The 24,450-nt window shown below is 35.6% G+C and overlaps 1 protein-coding gene across 7 annotated transcripts in view; it reads left to right on the forward strand.

The window, feature by feature from the left end:
- Positions 1–24,450, forward strand: part of LOC141457137 (rap guanine nucleotide exchange factor 2-like) — a 519,728-nt gene that overhangs the window by 343,038 nt on the left and 152,240 nt on the right. Inside the window, exon 1 of one of the 7 annotated variants that reach the window (XM_074133692.1) lies at positions 12,602–13,000. The exons of the other annotated variants lie outside the window; for them this stretch is intronic. Within the exon in view, the coding sequence (XP_073989793.1) occupies positions 12,747–13,000 (254 nt within the window). The 5' untranslated portion in view covers positions 12,602–12,746. Of the gene's footprint in view, positions 1–12,601; positions 13,001–24,450 lie in introns of those variants that run through there. 7 annotated transcript variants of the gene reach the window in all.

Here is a 24,450-nt window from a genome sequence, read left to right on the forward strand (position 1 = left end):
TGTTTCAAAAGGTGTGCAACATTAAAGGTCCTTGCCTTTGAACTATATTAAACTTTACGGTTCTTGATTTAAGGATTCTTTAGAAGTTTGATGGGAACTAGATTTACTCTGGTAACTGTAATCTCATATACGAGGTGTGGCTATTAAATAACGAGACTATTGCTATAAAACATTTTATTTTAAATTTATACATATTTAGTTATTATCACCTTCAATATACACCCCTCCCGTATCCCTACAACGCTCCAAGCGAATTTACCATTTAACAGTGCTGGAAGTCTTTTTCTGTCAGCTTCTGCATGACGCGTGCCGCTTTTTCTTTCACAGATTCAAAGGACAGAAATCGTGTTCCTTTTAATGCATATTTCACTTTGTGGAACAGATAAAAGTCAAATGGGGGCCACGACAGGCGAATAAGGCGGATGGCCTAAAACTGGGATGTTGTACTTGGGTAGAATTATAATCGATATTTTCATCCGTTTTGGTCGTGGAAGGGTGACCTGGGTGGTCATCAACTCCGACGTCTTTTCGGCCATCTTGGAAACGCTTGAACCACCCCAAAACTCGTGCACGTGATTAACATTCATCGCCATAAACTTCTTTTATTAAAAGGTAAGTTTCAGTAGCGGTTTTACCCAGTTTCAGGTGAAATTTCACAACAATTCGTTGCTCTACTACATGTGTAGTATCTTGTTTTCGGCAAAACGATACTAACACCTCTTACACAAACGACTGTTCCGTTAAGACAGATTTCTCCACCAACTCGTGAGACGCTGCAATCGAAAGAGAAGGCTTTACACTGCACAGCTGTTGGTCGTTAGGATTTGGCGCATGCATAGTCTCGTTATTTAATAGCCACACCTCGTAAGTTAGGTGTTTTTCAACATTTTGCCTTTTCGAGCAGTTTTTGACGATGAATTCTTATAAAAATATATTACAGGACATAACACCTAAAACACATTCATACTATACTTGTTAACTTTAAACTTTAAAGCAATAAATAATTACGAAGAAGTACAACTTCTAACTAACATGTACATTCATGTAGAAATAATTATAACTAGTGTTCATTTTGAAGTTACTGTGATGCAATTTAATTATTATTAATGAGATTTCAGCCCTAATTAAAGAATTTACTATTAATTACTCATGAAAAGGAAAGTGAGTATATTCCTGCTATATCGAAGTACTTGGACTCCTGACTTCTATATCACGTTGAAAGTTGAACTTTAATTAAAACTGTTAGATGTAGATTCTGAAAGAAGTTTTTAGGGCAAAGTTTTCTTTAGCTTCGAATAGTTTACGTTCTAAGTTTTTAAAATCTCCTGGTTAGTTAAAGATGGCTGCTAACTGGTATTATTAAACTTTTTTCCTCCTAAATAAACTTAACTGTATCTAAACCATCTGCTCTAGTTCACTAAATTTACAGTTTATTTTGTTAGCTATTGTTTTTGTTTAAATTATTTGATTTGTAATTAGAAAGAAAGAAAATAAATTTATTATCCTGGGACTACGAGGTGTGGCTATAAAATAACGAGACTGATGCTGCTACAGAAGAACTATGCATGCGCCAAATCCTAACGACCGACAGCTGTGCAGCATAAAGCCTTCTCTTTCGATTTCAGCGTCTCATGTGTTTGTAGAGTAATCTGTTTGACCTAAACCGTCGTTTGTATAAGAGGTGTTAGTTTCGTTTTGCCGAAAACATGATACTACACACGTAGTAGAGCAACGAATTGTCATGAAATTTCACATGAAACTTGGTAAAACCCCTACTGAAACTTATCTTATATTAAAAGAAGTTTATGGCGATGAGTGTTAATCACGTGCGTGAGTTTTTGAGTGGTTCAAGCGATTCCAAGTTGGCCGAGAAGACGTTACAGATGATGACCGCCCGAGTCGCCCTTCCACGTCCAAAACGGATGAAAATATCGATTATAATAAATTAACCATACTACCGTGAGGTGCTTGCTCAACTCCGTGTAGAAAGAGTAAGGATAAAACGACCCGATTTGTGGAAGAAACAGTCATGGGTTCTCCATCAATACAACGCGCCGGCTCACACTACATTGTCTGTCTCAAGACGATTCTAGCCAAGTACAACATCCCAGTTTTAGGCCATCCGCCTTATTGGCCTGACTTAGTCCCATGTGACTTCTATCTGTTCCCCAAAGTCAAATCTGCATTAAAAAGGAACACGATTTCAGTCCGTTGAAGCTGTGAAAGAAAAAGCGGCACGCGTCATGCAGGAACTCATAGAAAAAGACTTCCAGCACTGTTTCGAACAATGGTAAATTCGCTTGGAGCGTTGTAAGGACAGGGGAGGGATGTATATTGAAGGTGATAATAACTAAATATGTATAAATTTAAAATAAAATATTTTACAGCAATAGTCTCATTATTTAATAGCCACACCTCGTATTGCCCCTTAGAACAAATACATGTACAGTTTGGAGGCCATATTTATTTGGCCTGTATTTCAGATATTTATAAACAAGAAATAGTTCTAAGTTTAAAAGATAATTAAACAGAAGTGATTTCAAGATGGAAAGGGTAGGAGCATGGTGGACAGTTGAAGGTAAGGAGTTCCAGAAAGAGGTAGCGCGTATTAGGAAGGATTTGTCGAAAGAGAAGTACGGTGTGAGGGAATATAGAGATCAAAGGAACGAGATCTAGTATTACGGGAATGGATCGAGGATTTGAACTTGAAGAGTTGGAAAATATAAGATGGCCTTTGAGATTGGATAACTTGGAAAAGGAATGAAGCCAAAAAATACTGATGTCGGTGGACAGGATAAAGCCACTTCAATTCATTTTACTGAATTCTTTAGATATTTATCGTCTTAGCGGATCCATACAGATCTAGTAGATCGTTAAATTTGGTTAAGATATAAACAATATAACGATGAACCGTTAATGTGGCTGTCAGAGCTAAAGAACTATTCGTATCCTTCATAAACAAATAGTCAAAACACTGCTTGGTCAAAGGAGAAAAATAAAATATATGAATTGGAGATAAAGCCCCATCCTAAGTCCCTACTCAGCCATAAGTCAAACTAAAAAAATGCAATATAGCGCCTGCACTGTTTTGTAGTGTTTGCAAAAGAAATGCTTATGGAGGTAATATGTCCAAGACTCAGCGGTTGGAGCGATATTGAATGGGTAAGCTGCTCTGGCACCCTATTTGCTCTTGATACTAATATGACGTAATACTGGTTTATGTCAACCACCCTGGGGTCCTTTTTGCTGTAGCTGGGTAAGCAGTGACGCCATCTTCACTTAATGAAATCATCTTCACCCCAAGTGACAGCCAGCCATCGCTCACTTTTAAATTAGTCTTATTTTAGCGATCTACAAGGATACGTACGTGATTCTACTTTTGAAACCGGGTTTTCATATAAGTAGATTATTTTTTTTTTTATTGATAAGCTTCACAGTATTGTTGGAGTGGAGTTGAAGTAGTAGTAGCTTTATTATATCCGGTGAATGGTTACAACGGAAGTCCCAAAGAAAGCAGGCAAATTTGAAATTCGAGACCACAAGAAAGGCATTTAATTTTGTTCAATGGAGTTTATAGATTTCAATTTTATTGTATATTTTACTTTATTTTCAAAAACTGTACTACGCAAAAAGTGAAGATGATATAACATGATCTGTAAGAGGCGTTCCTTTTAAGTAAGTACCTTTTTTGGGATTCGGCCGCTCAAGTACTGCGTTCGGCAATTGGCGCATGCGTGCTGTGTATCTACATCTGACAAGAAGGAATCAGACGCTATTTCGCAAACATAAAACAGGGTTTACGTGGTGTTAGTATATATTTAAAAGGCCTCCTCCGATTGAGAATTCCGCCGACTGCAAAATACGCGCTGAGATTCGTTTTCTAAGTATTGAAAGTTGTAAAAGCAACTGAAATTCATCGTGAGATCAGTAAAGTTTATGGAGAAAACATTATGAGCAGTGGAATGGTACGAAAATTGGTTTTGAGCTATTAAAGATGACCGCACGAATGTTCATGATATAGAACGAATTCGGAGTTCTTAAGTCATTACTGGAAATCTGGTGCAGAAAGTTGAACCTTCGTACATTGAGCCTGATCTAGCGCCCCAGTGGCTACCACCTGTTTCTTGCATTTGAAGATGCATCTGGGTGGTCAGCGCCATGACGGCGAAGATGAGGTCAAAACGACCGTGCTGCAGTGGTTGCCAAATACAGGGAACATACTTCTATGAGAATGGGATTCTAATGCTGGGTTGTACGATACGATAACTGCCTTAATATTAGTGGCAATTGTGTTGAAAACTAGACTACGGTACCTGGTGCTTTCATGTTCAAATTTTTTTTTTTTTAAGTTATTTTGTAATTTACAATCTGTATACAATCAGTAAATGAGAAGAGTATGATGAACTGGTGCGGTAGGGGAGCAGGAGGAGAGAAGCTACCCAGCGGTAGCACTCACTATAGGAGAATAATGACGTTTAGGGCTTCAGACTACAAGGAAGTCGCGGGGCCACTGGCGATTCAGTCGGCGAGGAGTATTAGGGATGTCAGAGGAAGCGAGAGATAGTACAAGAGGATTAGAGCTAGTCGAGAGAGTAGTATGGAACTTTCGGTATTTAGTCTTGGCGAGTTGGTCTATAAAATCTTATTCAAATAAAATTGGTAAGAAAAGTATGCTTGTTGTTCTATTTCAAAACGGTACTTACTTAAAAAACACGCCTCGTATATAAATTCTTGAATAGCATTAGGGGAGAATTTACCCAGTAGTGAAACTACCAAAGAAGAGCAATTCACTAGACCACCGGTGAACGCCGATCTTGACATCTAAACCAAATATCAAATTTTAACATAGGTTTATTTTTATTTTGGAGTTACATTAAAACACCCGCCCAACAGGCATAAATATAGCCCAATTTGTAAAATTCAATTTTTCGGACTTTCACAAACTATAATGTTGGTGCGAATTAATGAGGACCAAGTATTTCGAGTTGGAAGACCATTTTTTGAAAATAATAAAAGTCATGCGAGTGTTAGCAACAGATTTTTCTCTCCTCACCCCTCAAGTTTTATTGTTACTAATTTTGGAATGGCGCGCCTGGGGCTACAACAGACCCATACTAGCTATTCTCGGAGGCGGTACGGTACGCCCACGTTGCAAAACAGTCGTTCTAAATTGGTAAATTTACTGTTTTATTCACCACCTACCTTTTGGGTTGGCATTTCTAATATTTCAACTTTAAAATGGGTGTGGCATCGTTTTACTTTCTCTTGCTAGATAATAAAAAAAAATTATTTTGAAATTTCCAAAGTTTCCGAAATTTGGAATTTTTATTGGAAATATCGGTTTTGAGGCCCCGAAAAGCTGGTTTCTAGCAAATCGTTTTTGTGAATATTATTAAAAAAATATTTTTTAGACGAAATATAGCTGCAAGATCAAATTTTATATTTCATTTTTCAACCCACAATGAAACTGAATGTAAAATTAATTGCAGAAATGCTTAATTTTTCAGGTGGGCTTTACGTCTAAGAACCTAATTTGGTGCCATGGACAGAGTTGGACGAAATTTTCATGTTAACAATTAAATAAAGTCCAAGTCTAGACCGGGAATCGAACCCATTTCCCACTACAATACATCTTAACATTGCGAGCCCCGCCTCTAACCTCTCGGCTAACCTGGTCTGGTATCAACTGAAATTTAAGTTCCCAAATTTCCACAAGCGTACAGTACCAATTTAATGAACGCATTTTCTTAGAACATTCTTGAAGTTCTCTCAAAAACGGTTCTAACGAGACTTTTCAATCATTTTCTCCTTATTCGTTCATACAAACCTACAACTTCAATTTGATACGTCTTTCTAGGTAAAAAAGGCAGTAGCTTGATTACAATCTCAAGGAGGATACGAGTATTTGGCGCAAGCGCGTGGATAGGAAGGAATCAGACGCTATTTCGTGAACATAAAACTGGGTTTACGTGGTGTTATTGTGTATTTAAAAGGCCTCCACCGATTGAGAATCCCGCCGACTGTGAAATAAGCGCTGTGATTCGTTTTCTTAGTGCTGGAAGTTGTGAAAGGGGCTGAAATTCATCGTCAGATCTGTGAAGTTTACAAAGAAAACATTATGTGCAGCGGGATTGGTACGGAAATGAGTTAGAGCTGAAGATGGCCGCACGATATGGAACGAATTGGGCGAATCTTCAGTCATCACTGGAAATCTGGTGCAGAAAGTTGACCCTTCGGACATTTAGCGCCCCAGTGACTACCACCCTGTTTCTGCATTTGAAGATGCATCTGGGTGGTCAGCGCCATGACGGCGAAGATGAGGTCAAAACGACCGTGCTGCAGTGGTTCTCAAATACAGTCGGCAGACTTCTATCAGGATTGGATTCAAAAGCTTGGTTGTACGATACGATAAATGCCTTCATATTACTGGCAATTATGTATAAAACTAGATTAAGGTACTGAATCTTCATGTATAAATAAAATGGTTAAAAAAAGTATACTTGTTTTACCTTTTATTTCAAAAAGGAGTTATATAAAAAACACAACTCGTACATAATTGTATGTTTAAATTGTACTTGAATCAGTTATAGTTCAGTAATTGGTCGTTAAACATGTTCATGTTAACATCTTTAACTTGAAACGATTTCACTGACAATTTAAAAGAAGTAATTTTCTCTTCGTTTTGGACCATTCTGCATCTAGACGATCTCTCACCTGATTTATTACGATAAAATATCCTTTGATATATTTTTGTACCATTAATTGGAATAAATTTGCGATCTCCTTGTTTTTGGAGCACACAATGTATATAGTTGTGTTGCAGAGTTAGAATCGATACAGGAGGCTGTGAGCCGCCCACACTACCTACACCCTAATAAGTTCAGTTCCCGTCAACAGACAAAATATTCTCTAGCGAGAAATTACTTTATTGTATTTATTACTAAATTTTATATTCCAACAGCCTGTACTTTATTTTATTTAAATCAATCATAGGATAATTGTTTATGAAAATTATTATATTCTTTTTCTTATCTTCCTCATTGATGATCAAAATATTTTTCTTGTGCGTTCAGAACATACATCGTTTCCCTCTTTGAAGGCTTGGTGTTCCTCATGGAAGCATTCTGTGGGACCCATTCTGACCTTCCGACTTACCCACGCACCTCTTATGCAGCCGACATATCCATCAACTCTCGACAGACAGAGTTATATCTACTCGCTTCCACCGCGTTTTAAACAACGTCCAAACACTCTAGAAGAATGTTTTCTAAAATTGAAAATGAAAGTAAATGTCCCTAAAGTGTCAGAACAACGTAACTTCGCTCATAGACGTGCCATCTGTCCTCCAGTTTTACACGACTGCGCTTCCTTGCTGTATATGGGCAAACGTTTGACATAGAACCCACAGACACTTTTTAAACGGCTAATGGACGCCAAGTAACAAATTACTTAAATACAAACCGATTTGGACTTATGGGCTAAATCGTAATCAGCATTTCAAGATCTACCGACTCCAAACACTACAATAGCAAATTCCACACTTTATAACCAATACTAAATCCTACACTACATCTCCAACAGAACCATTCACTCCGACCTAAGAGTACCTTTTATTCAAGACCCTAATCTCCACCCAGTATCTGAAGTTTTCTGTATGAGCTTTCCGCCTATCCCAACCCTCTCATTGACCGGCTTTAATCTTATACTCTTCCAGACAATCCGAACCGTCCCCTGAGACGGCGCTGCCTCCGCAATTTATTTGGCAGTGGTGGTCAATAATTAATTAATTGAAGAGTTACCAATCGCTGGTAACTCCTTTCACGTTATTGAATCTATCTCTTTATTTACTTTAGGGCAATCGCATGTGCAGTTCTAAATTTCAATGAAGTTATTTAATAATAATAATAACAGCAATAATAATAAGGAAAAATCTTGCGAATCATGTATAATTATCTAATTTAAGATTGATAATTTTGTTAAAAGTTAGAAAATGATAATGTATTAACCATTTACACGAATTATTGATTTTTCTCTTTTCACTAAAAGATAAGATTCCAGTAGGGCGGCCCAAGGCCTACGCCACTGCGACGCCTTTGGATCTATTGTGGCTCTTCCCTCACTCTAAAGCTCACCCACAAGACCTGTCTTTTTAATCAGACTCTTAATTCTGAAGAGCGACTCTTGGGTAAAGCTCACAGGCCTTGGTTTTTCCACCCCGAGAAGTAACATCCTTAGCCAGGACAAGCCCCTCACACTGACACATCACGTGCAGTGCCGTTTCCTCCTCTTCCTGACAGAACCTACAAAGGCTATCATCTGCCAGGGCCATGCGATGCATGTGTTTTCTGAGCCTGCAGTGGCCGGTTAATAGGCCTACAATTATCCTTATAGCCCCCACGGCCTTGACGGATTAATTCTGCAGTCAGGCTTGGCGAATAGCCCTTTATGAACTTCTTCGCCTGTCTCTGCCCAGGGGTGTTGAACCACCACTCCTGAGACCTACTCTGCATCCATGGTTTAATGGCCGCCGTCTTAAGACACTTGGAGACCCCAAAATAGGGCTCCGGGCCAACGAAGCGCCCCGCAGAGCCTTCCCTGGCCAATAAATCTGCCGCTTCGTTTTCTTTATATCCTGAATGACCGGGTACCCACACTAGAAAGGCCTCATTTTGGTCACTGATTTCCTTCAGGGCACCCAGACGGTCCCCTGCTAGCCTTGAATTGACTTCGTATGAAGCGATAGCTCGCAGTGTCGCGTGGCTGTCCGAGAAAATCACAACCTTAGAATTGATTATTCCTCGTCCAACAATCTCACCAGAACAGAAACTAATTGCAGCTAGCTCAGCCTGAAAAACTGTAGCTAGTTATCGTAGGCTAACCGAAAACCTACATTTTATTCTTTTCACTAAACACATAATTTTATGCTGAGTTTTTTTTTCTTTTAATGTATTTAGTTGCAAGTTTCCATGTCCCAGAAGAAGCGGTAATATTTACGGTGCTGATGATTTGATTAAGAGAACTGTGTATGGTTTTACAATATTGTTTTTACCTTTACTTATGTGCATAAGTAGTTTTTGGCTAATTGTTAGCAACTTTATAGAATACTAGCTAAACTCAAATGGTTTAATTTATGTAAAAAATGAAAATAACGTTCATCCAGATGCTTTGATTGTTAGCTTTTTACTCTGTTTGGTTAATGATGTAATAATAGTTAACGGAGTAAGTGTGCATCACAGACATAAATCATTTTCTTTAATAAAAAAGACAAAAAGGTTGCCCATCTAGCACCTGCCGTTGAAATACCACATTGAAGCCGCAATTGCAAATTACTATAAACGTGAATACAAAAAGGGAAATATTAGCCGCCTCATTAACTGTTCATTCGTCTACACAGTTTTCTATTGGGAATACCGCTTTAAAGAATGAATTTCATTTTTTTCTGAGAATTTCCCGAAATTGGCGCCAATACAATAATTTCCTCTTCAACTTTTGCATAAGCACTGTACTAATGTTGGTCTATAACAATTTTGTTTTACAGGAAAATACCGTTTAGAGAAGGCAGTGGTATAGCCTTCCTAAAAATGAATTTTTTCGTTCAAGTGCGGCCCTGAGTAGTTGCCTAAATTGATTACAGAATTTTTTTTTTTTTGGCATTGACTTCCGCCATACAGCCAGCATCGTCTAGGTGCTTATCACTAGACTATCACTCACTCTCCATTCTTGCTTATAAATACTCCACGCATTCATCCCTCTACAATATAAAACTATTTACATAAACCTTACAACTAATGGATGGATCAGTACTCTATATTCCTGCCATCCTTATAGCTTAACCGAAATTAAAATCATGTAATTCTTCTCCACAATCATACAAAAAATGTATGATGCTGTACAAGGCGCCACGATAGCCGAGCGGTTAGAGGCGAGACCTGCGAAGCTAATATGTATTGTGGTACTGGGTTCGATTCCCCGGTCTTAGGCCTTGGATTTTATTTAATGGTTAATAAAAGAAATTTACAGTAAAGTATGTTTGCAAGTCGCCTCCGTCCACAACACCCAATTGGTAAGTTGGACGTAAAGCTCGCCTGAAAAAAAAAAATAGGTGATTACATAACTTTACTTTTAATCTAGATCATGAATAGCCAATAAGTCGATCACGATTGACTGACTGGTCGATCTCGAAGCGTTTTTTTTTTGGTCGATCATAGGCCAACGCGCATCCATAACCTTAGTCGTGGCTCACAAAAACGTCGATAACTTAAGACATCGTTCTCTATTCCCATATTCAAGATTCCATATGATTATCTTAGTCTGGATAGATGCACCAAATAATGGTTCCTTTGGGTTGGAAACAGGCAGTCACAGGTTTCTCATTAATGACAGGACCGTAAAATAAAATATAAATCTGTATTTTTCCTTAAGTTACTTCTCAATTAATAAGATATTTTGTAGATTTAATGTACTTTATCCCATTATTACTTATTACAAGTTTGGAAATGGTGGTAATATGGAAGCCTTCTCTGTTTTTGATTTACTTATGCTAGACATTCCAAAAAATTGTATTGCTTTCTCTGGTAATTATTAGCTTTATATATTAGTCTTGCACTGTTGATTTCAAATTTACTCTCCTCCAACCACCAGATGAGCAACCTTCAATTTTATGGAAAAAGTGGAAAGTGGTGCCTCTGACTTGAGATGCAGGTAAATATGGAACACTTTAGTATGTTTATTGCAAGTCGCCATAGAGTGGGGTTTAGGTACAATGAATATTTTTGCCGCTTTTTATTTTAGCCCCATTTTAGATTCTTTTTCTGTTTTTTCCCCAGAAATACTAATGATTTGCTTGTAATGCTTGCAATATGGAACCCCTTGTTCTACTCCGAGCGTAGAACAGGGTTCCATATTACCACCACTTCTTCTATACAGGGTGTTCAGTATAAGACTACGGTAACTTCGGAAGGCGATTCTGGGCATCATTTGCAACAAAAAATTCCATATAATGTATGACTCGTTTCGACTCCGTTTTATAGATATTTCTAATTTTATGTTTTTTCAAGGTATCACTACTTTTTAGCAAACAGTTGTCTATATTTCTATACTACTAAAGCTAAAGCGATTTCAATAAGCTCATTAGAAAGAAAGTTAAATTTCCTTATAAATAAGCTAATTTATATTTCAAAATAATAATATTAAGTATTTCAAATTGTGGCCCAAACATAAGAAATAGCAAGTTTCTAATTTTTTCCAAAAACTTTGACTTCATTTTTCTCAAAAACATTTTATATGAAAAAACCGTGCACTATCTTTCGAAAGGTATACAATGCAAAGGGGTTATTTTAGAAATGGATGCAGAAATCTATAAAACGGTGCCGAAACGAGTCATAGTTTATATGGAATTTTTTGTTGCAAATTATGCCCAGAATCGCTTCCCGAAGTTACCGTAGTCTTATGCTGAACACCCTATATATTAAATGTCAAGATTTTAGTGAGTAGATCGCGACAAATTTTTCAGAGAAAAAGTTGGTCCTACATGTTCAAGAAGTTGGTCCACCCCTGATTTAGATAATTTTGGTAGTAATCATATTGTTGGATTTCGGAGTCTCGAGTATAAGTTGAAACCTCGAGAATTAATAAAAGCAGGTCACGCTAGAGTTTTGTTTTGTTTGCTGCAAAAAAAAAAAAAACAACAGTAATTTAAAGCGAATACAATAAAATACCGAGGTGAAACTAACTGTCGAGCTGTTTAATTGACGTTTGGGCGAAAGCAAGAACAATAAAACGAGAGCCTTGCAACTTTAGTTTTAGTCTATGGGTTACCCAGGTGTGTTCCATTCAACATATTCTTCCTACTATGCTGACAAGTGTTGGTATATGTTACCGCTAAAGGTTTTTTTTTTATTTTATTTTTTCTTTAAGAGTGAGAAAGATGGTTTCAATTAGTGAGGAGGAATGCTATGTGTGGCGAGTGTTGGAAATAGTAAAGCGAGACAGATGGAAAGAGTGACGCTGGAGGCGGCCAGCAGCTCTCTCTCACTGTACTGGCTGGAAATGGTGGGGGTGAAGTTGTGTGTGGGGCGGCAGAGTGGGGCTGAAAACGCTCCCGTCACCGTGCGTTGGCAAGATTCTCTCTACTATTCCTTTACACTTGGCTTCAGTCCTATCGCGAACAACCTACCGTTTGGAGGCATCGACACTCCCGTTTTATTCAAGTTTTTTATGTTTCTATTTTGAGTCGTTAGTTAGTTTTCTAGTCTATTTTTTGGTATTGCTTACTCACAAATCTTTATTAATACATATTTTTTTAAACTTATATTTTGCTTTGTGTTCTTTGTTTATCCACAATATTGAGTTCCTTTAATTTAATGTTGAATAAGTTGCAAGTGTCGAGTTACCATTAGTGAAGTATTAAAGGTGTTTTTTTATCATTGCTGCAATTCATAAAGTCAAGTGGCAGCGGTTTTTACCAGTATTAATGTGTCTTCGAGTTACGTTATTGAAGCAGAAAGTTATTTATTGCCAAAGAATGTTTGATATTATCTTATTTACTAAATTGACATGAGCGTTTATCCTTTTTTCTCCTTAAGGTTGTTGAAAAGTTGGCTATCAAAAACAGTGCAAGTATTCTAAAAAAAGTGAAGTTAAAATAGAAGAGCTTTCAAGTTACGCTTAATTATTAGAAATAAATTAAAAAAAAAAATCCATTAAAAAAATAAAACAAAAAAAATGATATTTCTCGAATAAAAGTTATGCAGAAACATAGCGAAGGATTACGTGGTAGAATTGGTACATCTACCGGATCTGTTGGACAGACAACTATTATAGTATCTTCAGAACCTTTGAAAAGATGGAACAGTGTACATGGTGCAAGAATGCGCACAAGATCAGAAAGTGGCAGCCCAGGAAGGACTATCCCACGTTTAGAAGAATTGAGAGCATCAGAGAGTCTATCTTGTACATTACCACCGCCTCCGCAATTTCCAAGAAGGCGTTTTTCCGTATGGTCAGCATTAATTTTTTTTGCTTTAATAATTTTATTTATTTATTTATTGTTCGTCTACTTTGTAAGAGGAGGTTTTGCAATTGTGCGCATTTTGGATATTTGAGTTTTTACCCGAAAATATCCATTTTGAAGACCCCCTTGAGTCCGAAAAAGTGGTTTTTACTAATTGTCTTGTATGTGTGAGTTGTCCACCGCAAACCAAATAAGAAAAACCTTTGAATGTTCAATTTTGATAGTTCGCTTAAAGATACCAACAGAAGCATACCCTCAATAAGGGTTTAAACCAAAAAAAGAAGAACCACTTTATTGAGTCCTTTTTGTTTACAAAGATTTTTTCAAGAAAAAAGATACTCGATTTTTTTGTGTACAAGTATTTTAAGACATCCTTTTCTTTCCTAGCAACAGTTATGTTATTCGTGGTAGACTTTACTACCCAGTATCATGGTTCTTAAGACCATAATCAGGAAGATTGAGTACTGCCGTAACAACTTACAGGACCACAGGACCATATATTGTACTAAAGTAGTTCCTTAGTTGAAAACAAAACCTCTCTTGGAAATATCTTATCGAATTTTACTCGAATAAAATTCCTCCATTTTGGTACAATATGTCGAACGTAAGGAAAATAATTGTAATCATTTGCTAGAAAATCAACAAAAATAGTGCAAATTCTCTTCAGTATAGTGGTAATTCCAGTTGAAGGTTTTCGATCAATAAGTTTGATGAACACCTGAAGATGACAAATCGAAATGTAACTTCCTAAAATTTTTCTGTTTTTGAGATACTTTGTTTACAAAACCATCTTTTTTTCGGACTGAGGGGGCCCACAAAATGGATATTTCAAACACATCTGAGATCATTTGTGCCCGGTGCTTTTATTTTTTTTTCAGTGTACTGCCTGTCTTTGGACAGTGTTCTCTTGTTACAGGCAGCGCACTTGTCTTCCATCGCTCCTAGGAAGAGAAAAGCTAAGAACCAGCTGTTAGATTCGTCGCAATTCAATATACAGTAACCACTGTCCTAATCCATTCCTTAATTCCGGTATTGATTACAACAATTTCCTTAATCAGCAATCGTGTTTTTGAGAAAATTTGTAAATTAGAGCTACCAATAAATAAAAGCGTTTATAGAAAATATTAAAATTTGAATACTGCGTTGTGTTTCATAATAATAATTTATGTTACGAAATTCAAGTTTCTTTGTGAAAACTACCAATTACTTTATAAAGCTATTTATGGTAAAATAAAATAAGCAAAACATGACGCCTAGAATCTCATACTGAAATCTAGCTTGACTGATATAAAATTATATATAATCAACTTAAACGTTTGATTAAACTACAAAGGCGTATTCGAATTAATGTGAGAATTAGGGAATATAATCAAGTCATGCGTTAGTGACACAGGCGCACCCTACTTTGTATACATTCTCTTGAATCTCCAGAACTGTTTGAAGCGAACACTTTGTTTTTTCACTTATTTAGTTACCTTCATTGTTTTAGAATAACAGAATTATGGAGGATTTTTTTTTTTTTTGGTATAGGGTTATATGATCGTGTTAACTCTAAATAAAACCCTGTTAGATATTTAGCGGCAAGCACAATCTATCGATCGATTTATATACCATAGTCCAAGATGAACTGGGGCGCCTGATTTACAACTGAAAGCCATCCGTTTCATTTCTGTCAAAGCTCCATCCTGTGGGTAGGCTGTCTTTTCATCTCATTTAAAGGACTATACTTTATCCATGCCTTCACCCGCACCTTCCATAGTCTGGTCAGTTTGTCTTCTTGCAACCTTTCAAACTGTCAAACAACCTCAACTACACTGCTCCACAAAAAAAGTGGCGCACTTTAAAAATGCGTTATTTTTTTTCTCTGTAACTTTTTTGTTCTACATTTTATTTTAGTTAGCAAATATAAGAAGTATAAAGTTACGGGAGGGCTAAAATAAAATAAAAAATGATCTAAAAGAAATAAAAACCTTTAATTTAACAAAAAAGTACTTCTCGGCAAAAAATGAATTTGAAAAAAAAAGTATTTCTTCCGATTAAAAAAGGAGAAAAAGAATTTTAGTAACGCGTATGGCTCGCATTATTGCATCTAATCTCCTCGGCATACTCCTTATTAAATTTCTCACGAAATCTTGTGTTAATTCCTCCCATATCTCCACCAGAGCACCTCGCAACTCTTCTAAGCTCCTGGGAGGATTATTTCTCCATTTTAATCGCCTACCCAGCTCATCCCTAAGATGTTCAATTGGATTTAAATCCGGGCTGCGTGCTGGCCACCTCAAAACACGAATGCTAGTATCCTGTAGATATTGAACAACACAGCCGGCAGTGTGTGGTCGGGCATTATCTTGCATAAAAATAAAATTTTCCCCAATAAATGGTGCATAGGGTATCGCATATTGCTTCAAAATTTCCCTCACATACAAATCTTCATTCAAAATTGCCCTGTTGAACACGTGGAGCTCAGTCTAAGCCCCCAAAGAAATCCCAGCCCACACCATCACTGAACCACCTCCGAATGGTAGTCTACCAGAAATATTGCACGGAGCGTAGCGCTCCCCAGGCCTTCGGTAAACTCGTCGCCTCCCATCAGGTGCGTAGAGAGCAAAACGGGACTCGTCTGAAAAGAGAACGTTTCTCCAATCGTTCTCAGACCAGTTGCGGTGTTCCCTAGCGAACTCTAGACGGGCTCTCCGATGGTCTACGGTGAGCAATGGTCCTATGGCTTGCTTCCTAGGGCGTAAATTCATTTCAGCGAGCCTTCTTCGTACGGTTTCGGCACTGAATGAAACTCGACGAACAGTAAGCAGTGTTTGAGCAGTTTCAGAAGGAGTTGATGTACGATTTCTCAGAGTGTGAATTCTAATAAATCGGTCATCAAGTGCTTCTGTGGCTCTTGGTCGACCCGAACCTTGTCTACGAGTGCAGAGGCCTGTCTCCCGGTAACGATGGATGGCTCTACGGACGGTGGTCTCAGGCAACCCTAACGTTCGTGCTGCGTACCGCTGACTCCGTCCATCCTCAACTAATGCAATAATACGGGCCACTTGCTCTGCAGTAATCACCATTTTCTGAGAATTTGCAATGCTTTCAGCTTGAAAAAAGTCGAAACGCAACTATAGAGGTCAATAAATTTATTTACTGTTGAGGTAAAGTTCACGTTGTTGTTTACATAAAAAGACCGAAGGGGATTAAACGAGGAATTGCTTCTCTATTTACAAGAAACTTTGGGCCTTTTTTCGATTAATTGTTCCCTGACAGTTTATGAAAATAATTAAAACTAATAATCTTTCCCCAAAATGTAATAAAACAAAAAATAAACGCTTTTTTCAAAGTGCGCCACTTTTTTTGTGGAGCAGTTTAGTTGTTAATAAAAATCTTATTGTTCCTGCTTTCCTTCGGAAAAGCCACTTTTAGGACCAAAAATTTTTCTTTCAAACCTTTTCTAACCCTAAATTCTAATACTTCCTTACAGCCTTTTTATCGGAATCCACGTCTTGCAGCATCGGAATGATAATAGGCTGTTTTTTGTTTTATTGTCTGCAATTTATTGTAAAAAAAGAGTCGTAATCGTGCGGCTTCTTCTTTCTTTTTGAGCTCTTAACAGAAATATCCATTTTGAGATACTTTCCAATCTGCAAAAAGTACTTTTTTTTATAAAATGAAATTATTTAGGAGTAAACACCCTAAATATTCTTCAAATATTCTTTCAAACATGAAAAAATATGAGACGAATGTAGAGAGATTTGTCTAAATTAGACCAAAATAAATTATAGAGTCTTTGGCTGACTTCATGACAGTTTTCCGACATTTTTGGACTAATTATTTAGTTCAGCAACTTCTTCGAACCTCGAAAGTGACATGCTCGAGAAAGTATTGCTCGAAAAAATGTATTTATTTACATTATTAATTAATAATAAGTTTTGGTTTTCGACCGCTGTTAATTGATGATTTTTGGGAATATTTGAGGTGCGGTCAATAAATTCACTAATAAATTTCTTTCTTCATACTAACGTTTCGGTAAATTTATTACCTTCTTCAGGGTATTGTAAACTTTGTAGAGATTAATGTTAAGCTACATCATCATAACTGTTGAACAGCTCATACAGAACATAACTGTTCAACAGTTATGATGATGTAGCTTAACTTTAAACTCCACAAATTTTACAATATCCTGTAGAAGGTAATATGTTTACCGAAACATTTATATAAAAATAATTTGTGAATATATTGACCGCACCTCCAATATTCTCCCAAAAATCATTATTAATTATTCAAACAAATTTTACGCATTTATAATCTTCTTTTTTTTTTAACTTACAAATTTGCATCTTTTTTGTTTACTAATCTGATGATTTTTGGGACACATCGCGTGGTGCAACAATACATAAAAGTTCAACAAAGGAGTATTGTTACATTCCTGTTCAAGTTTGATTGCAAGGTTTTAGAAAGTGGCAAAGCAGGCATAGAGTAACATCAGGCCTAATCACCACTTTATAGATAGAGGAGGAGTTTGTTCCGTTCTGTCATCTTCGAATCGCGTGATAGTAATTGGATAGCTAATCTTGCCAGAATATCCTTTAGTCCTGTACGTGGGCAAATGTAGGTCAGTTAGTTGTCCAAAGTTAAGCCGAGGTACTTGTTGTGGTTAGTCCAGGGGATCAAAGTGTTGTTGTGTTGAATTATTCGACTTAGGGCGGGTGAGTTTACGTTTAGTGTGAGAAGTATGATGTTATATTACTTGTGTTTTATTTTAATTTACCACTTAGAGCAATATTCCGCCAGTTCGTCTGTTAGTAATAGTGTCAATTATCCATGATGATACAAGTTGTCCGTATACTGGACAAGGTGTATAAGAGAAGGTTTTTAAGGATTAATTTCCGTGATCTATTTAGGATTAATCCGTGATTAGACTATCAAACAAAGAACGATTTGCATTGACATCATTTACACCCATAATACTCATAGAGCTTGCAAATTACTTATGTGCAACTTTTTTTGATTTTTTTTTTAAATTAAGGCGCGACAATATGTGAGGTTATTGGCGCGCCTGGAGCTTTTTCAAAGTACGGCCGTCTTCAGGGACATCCATCACCGGGCGGTGAGCTGTAAGAGGCTCGTAGGAAGAGGAAATCTAATTCGTACCTAGGATCTTCGTGTGGGAATCCAGTAGGCTAACCACTGAACTAATTCTCTTTCCTGTTATGTGCAACTATTCGGTTTTAGGTACGATTAGATCAAATTTTCTCTCTAAAGCATAACATAAATATATATAAATGCATCAAATTGTGAATTAAAAGTTCTTTAAACTGTTGGACCATTCCTTGTGGAGAACATTTAAAATTGAGCCAAGACGACTTCAAAATTTGGGCTTAGAAAATTTTCTTTTTTAGCCCTGCTAAGTTAGATATTGATTGATGCATGGAGTGTAGATTTTACTAGCACAATCTTTTTTTTTTTTTTCTAGAAATGATATGCATATCAAAGACAGAAGAAAGTCTAAATTTCAAAACTGACACTAACAATTTACTGCAAAATACTTGACAATTGGCAACACTGACTTTCTTACAACCAAACACATAAAACCGATCACATTCAGTCCATGAGCAGACAAGACAGAAGATACACCAACCCTTTAATGATGTAAAATATTACAGTATCAATTAGGTAAATAATTTTTGTAAATTACGTTACATTATACATAATTCATTTTAATACAATTATTGTTAACACACTGTAAAATACGTTCCACAACCCTGAAGATGACCTAGCTAAGAGAGAGATCCCCAGGTCGAATCCCGCGTATGATTACATTTTATTAAAAAATGTATTATGATGTATTAAATATTATCAATCTGCATACGCGAGATTCGAACTGGGGATCTCTCACTTACAAAGCCATGCTCTGGACCACTAGACAAAACACCCTGGCAAGATATTCTTACCGTAATCATAGGTGAAGAAGTCTTGCATACTGTGTGCATTAAAATGATGTGATGATTGCTTTTATTTGATGATAAAACAAATTTATCCTGATTCACCCACAACCATTACACTACATGTTTTAAAATCTTCAATTATTATTATTTTTGTTCTTTGCGTCACAAATAATATTTTTTGCAGTCAGAGGACCTCCCAAAACGTGTATTTCTGGTGGAAAATTAATATTGAAAACCGATCACGAATAGATAAAATTGTTACTTTGATCTTAAATATCTCAAATAATATTAGGGATATCAAAACGGGGTGGTTAACGTCATTTTCCACAGTTTTTTATGTAGTTTTCATAATCATTGTCAAAACTAGTGGTCCTTATGAAACCCCAATCAGGTTTTGGGCCGTAACTCCGCCAAAAATGAAGATACATCATCGGGATGGGAAATTTGAAAACTAGACCGAAAACAAACATATAGTTTACTTCGTGGGTTTTTTCGAAATTCTGCTTTCCTAAAAAGTTGTTAGCGATTGGTGCGTTTTAAATAGATCACCCTTTATATGACTGAAATTGGCAGTTATTTTTTTCATCCTATTATAATAAATATTGATGTCCACTTTAAAAGAATTTAAAATATATTTATATATAATACATATTTTTTTCTTTTTCAGGTAAGAAATGGTTTTATTTACACACATCTGGTAATGGGTGAGTTATTATTACTTCATTTTGTACTGTTGATAAATATCCGGTATTCTGTTGATGATCTAGAATGGAAATGTAACTAGTTCACCATAATGAAGTGTTTCATTATTTAACGACATTCCGTTGACAGCTAACTTATCGACTGCATTCTGCCTACAATATTTCACAATTCTATCTGGAAACTATCAAATATAGTACATTACAAATACATTTTAGTTATTCTCCTTGAAAATACGTAAAGTAAAAAAATATACAGGGTGACCAGAGTTATATGCTCCACCCACTTTTTATTTTTTTAACGGCGGGAAATTTCGAAAAAATAGAAAACACGTATTTAATCATTTTTAGTCCAGTTTATTTTCAGTGATTGACCCATTTTTTTAAACCCCAATATCCCGAGATACAGCATCCAATTTTGTTTTTTTCAAATGGAACGTTATATTTTTTTTTTTGCATATTTTTATAGTAGCGTGCGACTTTAACTCTCCAGCGACGACTCAAATCCTCCTGTCTTCATTCAACAATTCTCTTCCTTGCACAGATCTGGTGCGCTACATTAGCCTCTTCATAGACAGACGCCTCACTTGGAATCCACACATTTGAAATACAAACTATAAAAGAGTATGGTAAACCTCTTAGCCGATTTATGGGTGGAAGACGATCTAAACTAACGAGGGAACTATTAAGACTGTTTTACAACTCTTTAACAACTTGTAAGTAAGACATATATGGACGTAAAGATAGAACTCTGGAGCACAGCCAAACAGAGCAATACCGACATTTCAGTCATAAGATATTACGGAAAATGATTGATTCAAAGCAATAATACCAAAAGCATGTGATTACCCTAATTCTTTTCGAATAGTCTATCGCTTTTACCACCAATGTTCACATTCATTCATGCCGACACGCTTCTCACATATCTTTGGTACTAAATCAGCAAAATGGGTTATAGTTAATGATTTGCCTTTAAACTTGAATGCACTAATTGTTACGAAGTAGATCTGATACTGTATTTTGATACATTTTTCTCGAATTCGTTGCATCTGAGAGTGGGAATAATGGTTGATTCTCTCTAAAGTTCTATTTTCGTGCAATAGACAGTCCCCTAACTCTTGTGTACGTACCATTAATTAAGAGTTGCTGAAATGGAATGTGTAGAGAGCCATTCTCGGACAGAAGTTGAGGTAGCCTTCACTTGTAAGGTTACATTTCAGTATAATAATACAGTTTTACCAACTGTTCAATGTTTATTAGAAAAAGTAAGAGAAAAGTAAAAAATTAAATAGGATGAAAAATAATTGCCATTTCAGTCGTGATACATTTATTCTGCCGAGCTTTCGACCTTGGGACTAGGTCATCTTCAGGGCTAGTTTACAAAGTAATATTTTTACTTTACAGGGTTGGTGTGTCTTCTGTCTCGTCTGTTCATGGACTTCTGTCTTGTCTGTTCATGGACACTCAGTTCATGAACAGACAAGACAGAAGACTCCACCAACCCTGTAATGTAAAAAATGTTACTTTGTAAACTAGCCCTGAAGATGACCTAGGTCGAAAGCTCGGCAGAATAAATGTATCACGACTGAAATGGCAATTATTTTTTCATCCTATTGAAACTATGAATCAGTCACCAAAAAGAATGAACAACAATTAAAAATTTAAAATTAAACCGTTTAATTAATTTTATTTTCATTTTTATTTATGGAGGGAAAATGCTAACCATAAAGAGAATTTTCTTTTTCCATTTACCATTCCATGACGTGCAGATAGTACGGGATATGACACAGCTTTTCCAAACAACGTTCCGTTCAAGACATTGTTGTAAAATCGTAATTTCTATTCAAGTTGCCCCCGGCATGAGTCGTTGACCTTCAGTGAATGAAATGTAATTTTTTGTTTTTCTTTTGCTACCTCGTCCGAAAGGAAGAGAGAACTAGGGAAAATTGGAGAGAATGCTTTGTGGAAAAGAAACAGAAGCTAGGAAGAACAGTTACATCTTAATAGTTCGCAAATATTTATTTAAACGACTGAATAAACTTCTAAGACTGTGATCTGGAGAGTGTTCAGCGCTTAAAAGTAGGAAGATTTTTCTTATTTATAAAAGAAAAAAACCTTTGCATTGGCCAAAAAAAGAATTGGAAGTATTTCGCTAATTTGCCGTATATTTCAGAATTAAAAGTTATTGGATATGTTTTAAACATTTACTTATTTAGTAAATTTCTAATTAATAATTTTGGTTTTGGATTCTCATTCTTCTTTTGAGATTTCTCGAAAAAGTTAGCAATTGAAGGGTACAGGAGATGATTAGAGAGAGAAATCATTATAAATTTATGGTTTTCAAGAAACATTATTTAAAGTTTAAAGTATTTTAAAATATACTTTATGTATTGAAGAGCTTTAATATTTAAAACATTTATGATTGGTAATTTTCTCCATATGTTGTGGTAGACCTGTTGTATAATTGACAGAGTTTCCCTTCGTTTTCATTGTTTGTAAAGTCCAGAATTGAGGAATGTTATATTTTGTAAGGTGGAAGTAAAATTTTGGTTGCAACTTTGGAAGTGTATTGTGAAGATTGTAGTGGACAAAAGGTGTATTGTTAGTCCATATTAACATTTGGAATTCGTATTTTTAAATCTAGTATTTACAAAAACCTATTTCCTTGCAAAAAAGTGTTGGGTACTATATTTTCTTTTATGGAAGGAGAGGGAGCAAATTTCAAGATAACCGTTAAAAGCCCTACCGACCTGCAAGTTTGTGACTTTTTTGTTTAATCGCAGAGAAGGGGAAAGTGGTCCGAAGCTACATTAAGGAGCGCAACAAACCGAATATTTTGTTCAAACTTCCTAAACCCATCACTTCGAGTAAAACATCAACACGCATCTGAGTCATTCTTGATTTTTGAACTAGATTTCAGTGGTTTAAAAGAGAAAGTAATGTAGTAGTGAGAGAAATAACTGATAGAAGGTGAATTCAGAGTAAAGTTTCTATTTTATATTGTGTTCAAAGCTACCCCACCAGCGGGGCAGTTAACATTTGACACAACATTTTTAAATTAAAAAAATATAGATATGTATGTAAAGTACCAACTGTTTATTGATATAGATCTGTTCAGAAGACTTGAAAGTTGTAGAAAACAAAATAAAAAGGTTCAATAATACGATTCTGGGCACTCTGTAACAGAAAATGTAAATTCTCTTCAAATGTGCCCCCCTCTCCACTACCTATTTTGTAATTTTGTTTGTTTTTCGAAATCTCTTGCAAACATATGTTACCTACCAAATTCACTATTAAAAAAATAGATATAATATTTAGAGAAAAGGCACCATGTCTATTTTTTTCGATTTTCAGATTTTGGCATCATTTTACAAATTTTTTGTTGCTCTTTCTACAGGTGTAAAGCACTATGTCCTATGTTTACTATTAAGCGATTTATGTATTTTTAAAAAGCGCTATGATACTTCATTACTTAAGGGTAAAAGGCACTACATGGGCATAAATTTTTTTCACAATGGAGATCAAAATAAAATATTTTAAAATATGGGAGGTTAAGTGGCCATACCAACTATAATAATCACGGTGAGAAGTACAGGAAAGAGTATAACCGGAAAAGTGGAACAAAAAATGAATTTGGAAAAATATCTTCATTTGGCTCCCCTGTAAAATTTACTTTTTGTGACATGGTGCCTTTTCCCTCCGAGGTACAGATTTGTATCTCTTCTGGACACTCTTTTTTCCTTTCTTCAAACAAAAATATTGATATTAATTTATTACCAACATTATAAAGTTTACACTGTAAAACATTAAACTGAAACGTATCCGGGAACTTGTCCCGCAGCAGAACTTCACAAAAAGTGATCAATTCATTGTGTAAAGAGGACTTTTAGTAAATAATAGTATAACCTTCCTCGTCAATGCCAAGCGATGTATACAATAATACAAAAATTAATAGGAATACCTAAATAGTAAAATTTTACTGTTTATTTTTGTATTACTGATTTTTACTGTTTTTTCTATGTTACTGACTCTGTAAATTGTTTTGTGTTTGTAATATCCAGGCCCTGAAGAGGACAATATATTTGTCGAAACGTTGGCAAAGAGACGAGTTGTTTTTTATTTGACCGATTCCTCGCCAAACTTGAATCGTTACTTATTGAAATTTTTATTACGTATCATCTTTATCGCTCTTTTCTGTGTAAACTATCAGTATATCCTCCCTGACTTAAGATTTAATGAAAGAAATCTTATTTAAAGGGGGAAAAACATTTTGTTTGGTGTTTGTAAACATTGTTATTTCATTTTAATTTTTACTCTATTATTGCGTAAACATGTATTCTTTAAAAACAATAAAAATAATATCGTTAGTACGGAGTAAATGGTAAAATAATAAATCTGTAGGTTTCATTGTTTTAAAATGATAAAATTATTATTAAACAAAAATAAATATTTCGTCTTCCATCTCTAATAATTTTTTTTATAGAATAATAATAAAAACGTTTCCCAAATTACTTTATCAATTGGAAACTTTCTTTGTATAACATAACTTGTTCTTTTCCTCCTAAAAGATTGGTTTTCCCTATTTGTGAAAAGCTGCTTTTTCTAAACCCCTATTGTGCACAGCCCCTGTTACATTTTACCCGGCACCCCTAGTAGTTTGGTCATTTCAAGTAACATTACCCATTACTTGTGATTCAATTTATCTAAAATTACCAAAGCTAATAAATTAATTTAATTAGAATTTGTTTCTGTTTTGATTAAAATTTACTAGAGTATTTGCTTAAAACAAGTAAATTGATGT

The sequence above is a fragment of the Rhodnius prolixus genome, unplaced genomic scaffold, assembly GCF_049639745.1.
Source record: "Rhodnius prolixus isolate KJV_2025 unplaced genomic scaffold, Rpr scaffold_10, whole genome shotgun sequence".
Taxonomy (NCBI): Eukaryota; Metazoa; Arthropoda; class Insecta; order Hemiptera; family Reduviidae; genus Rhodnius; species Rhodnius prolixus.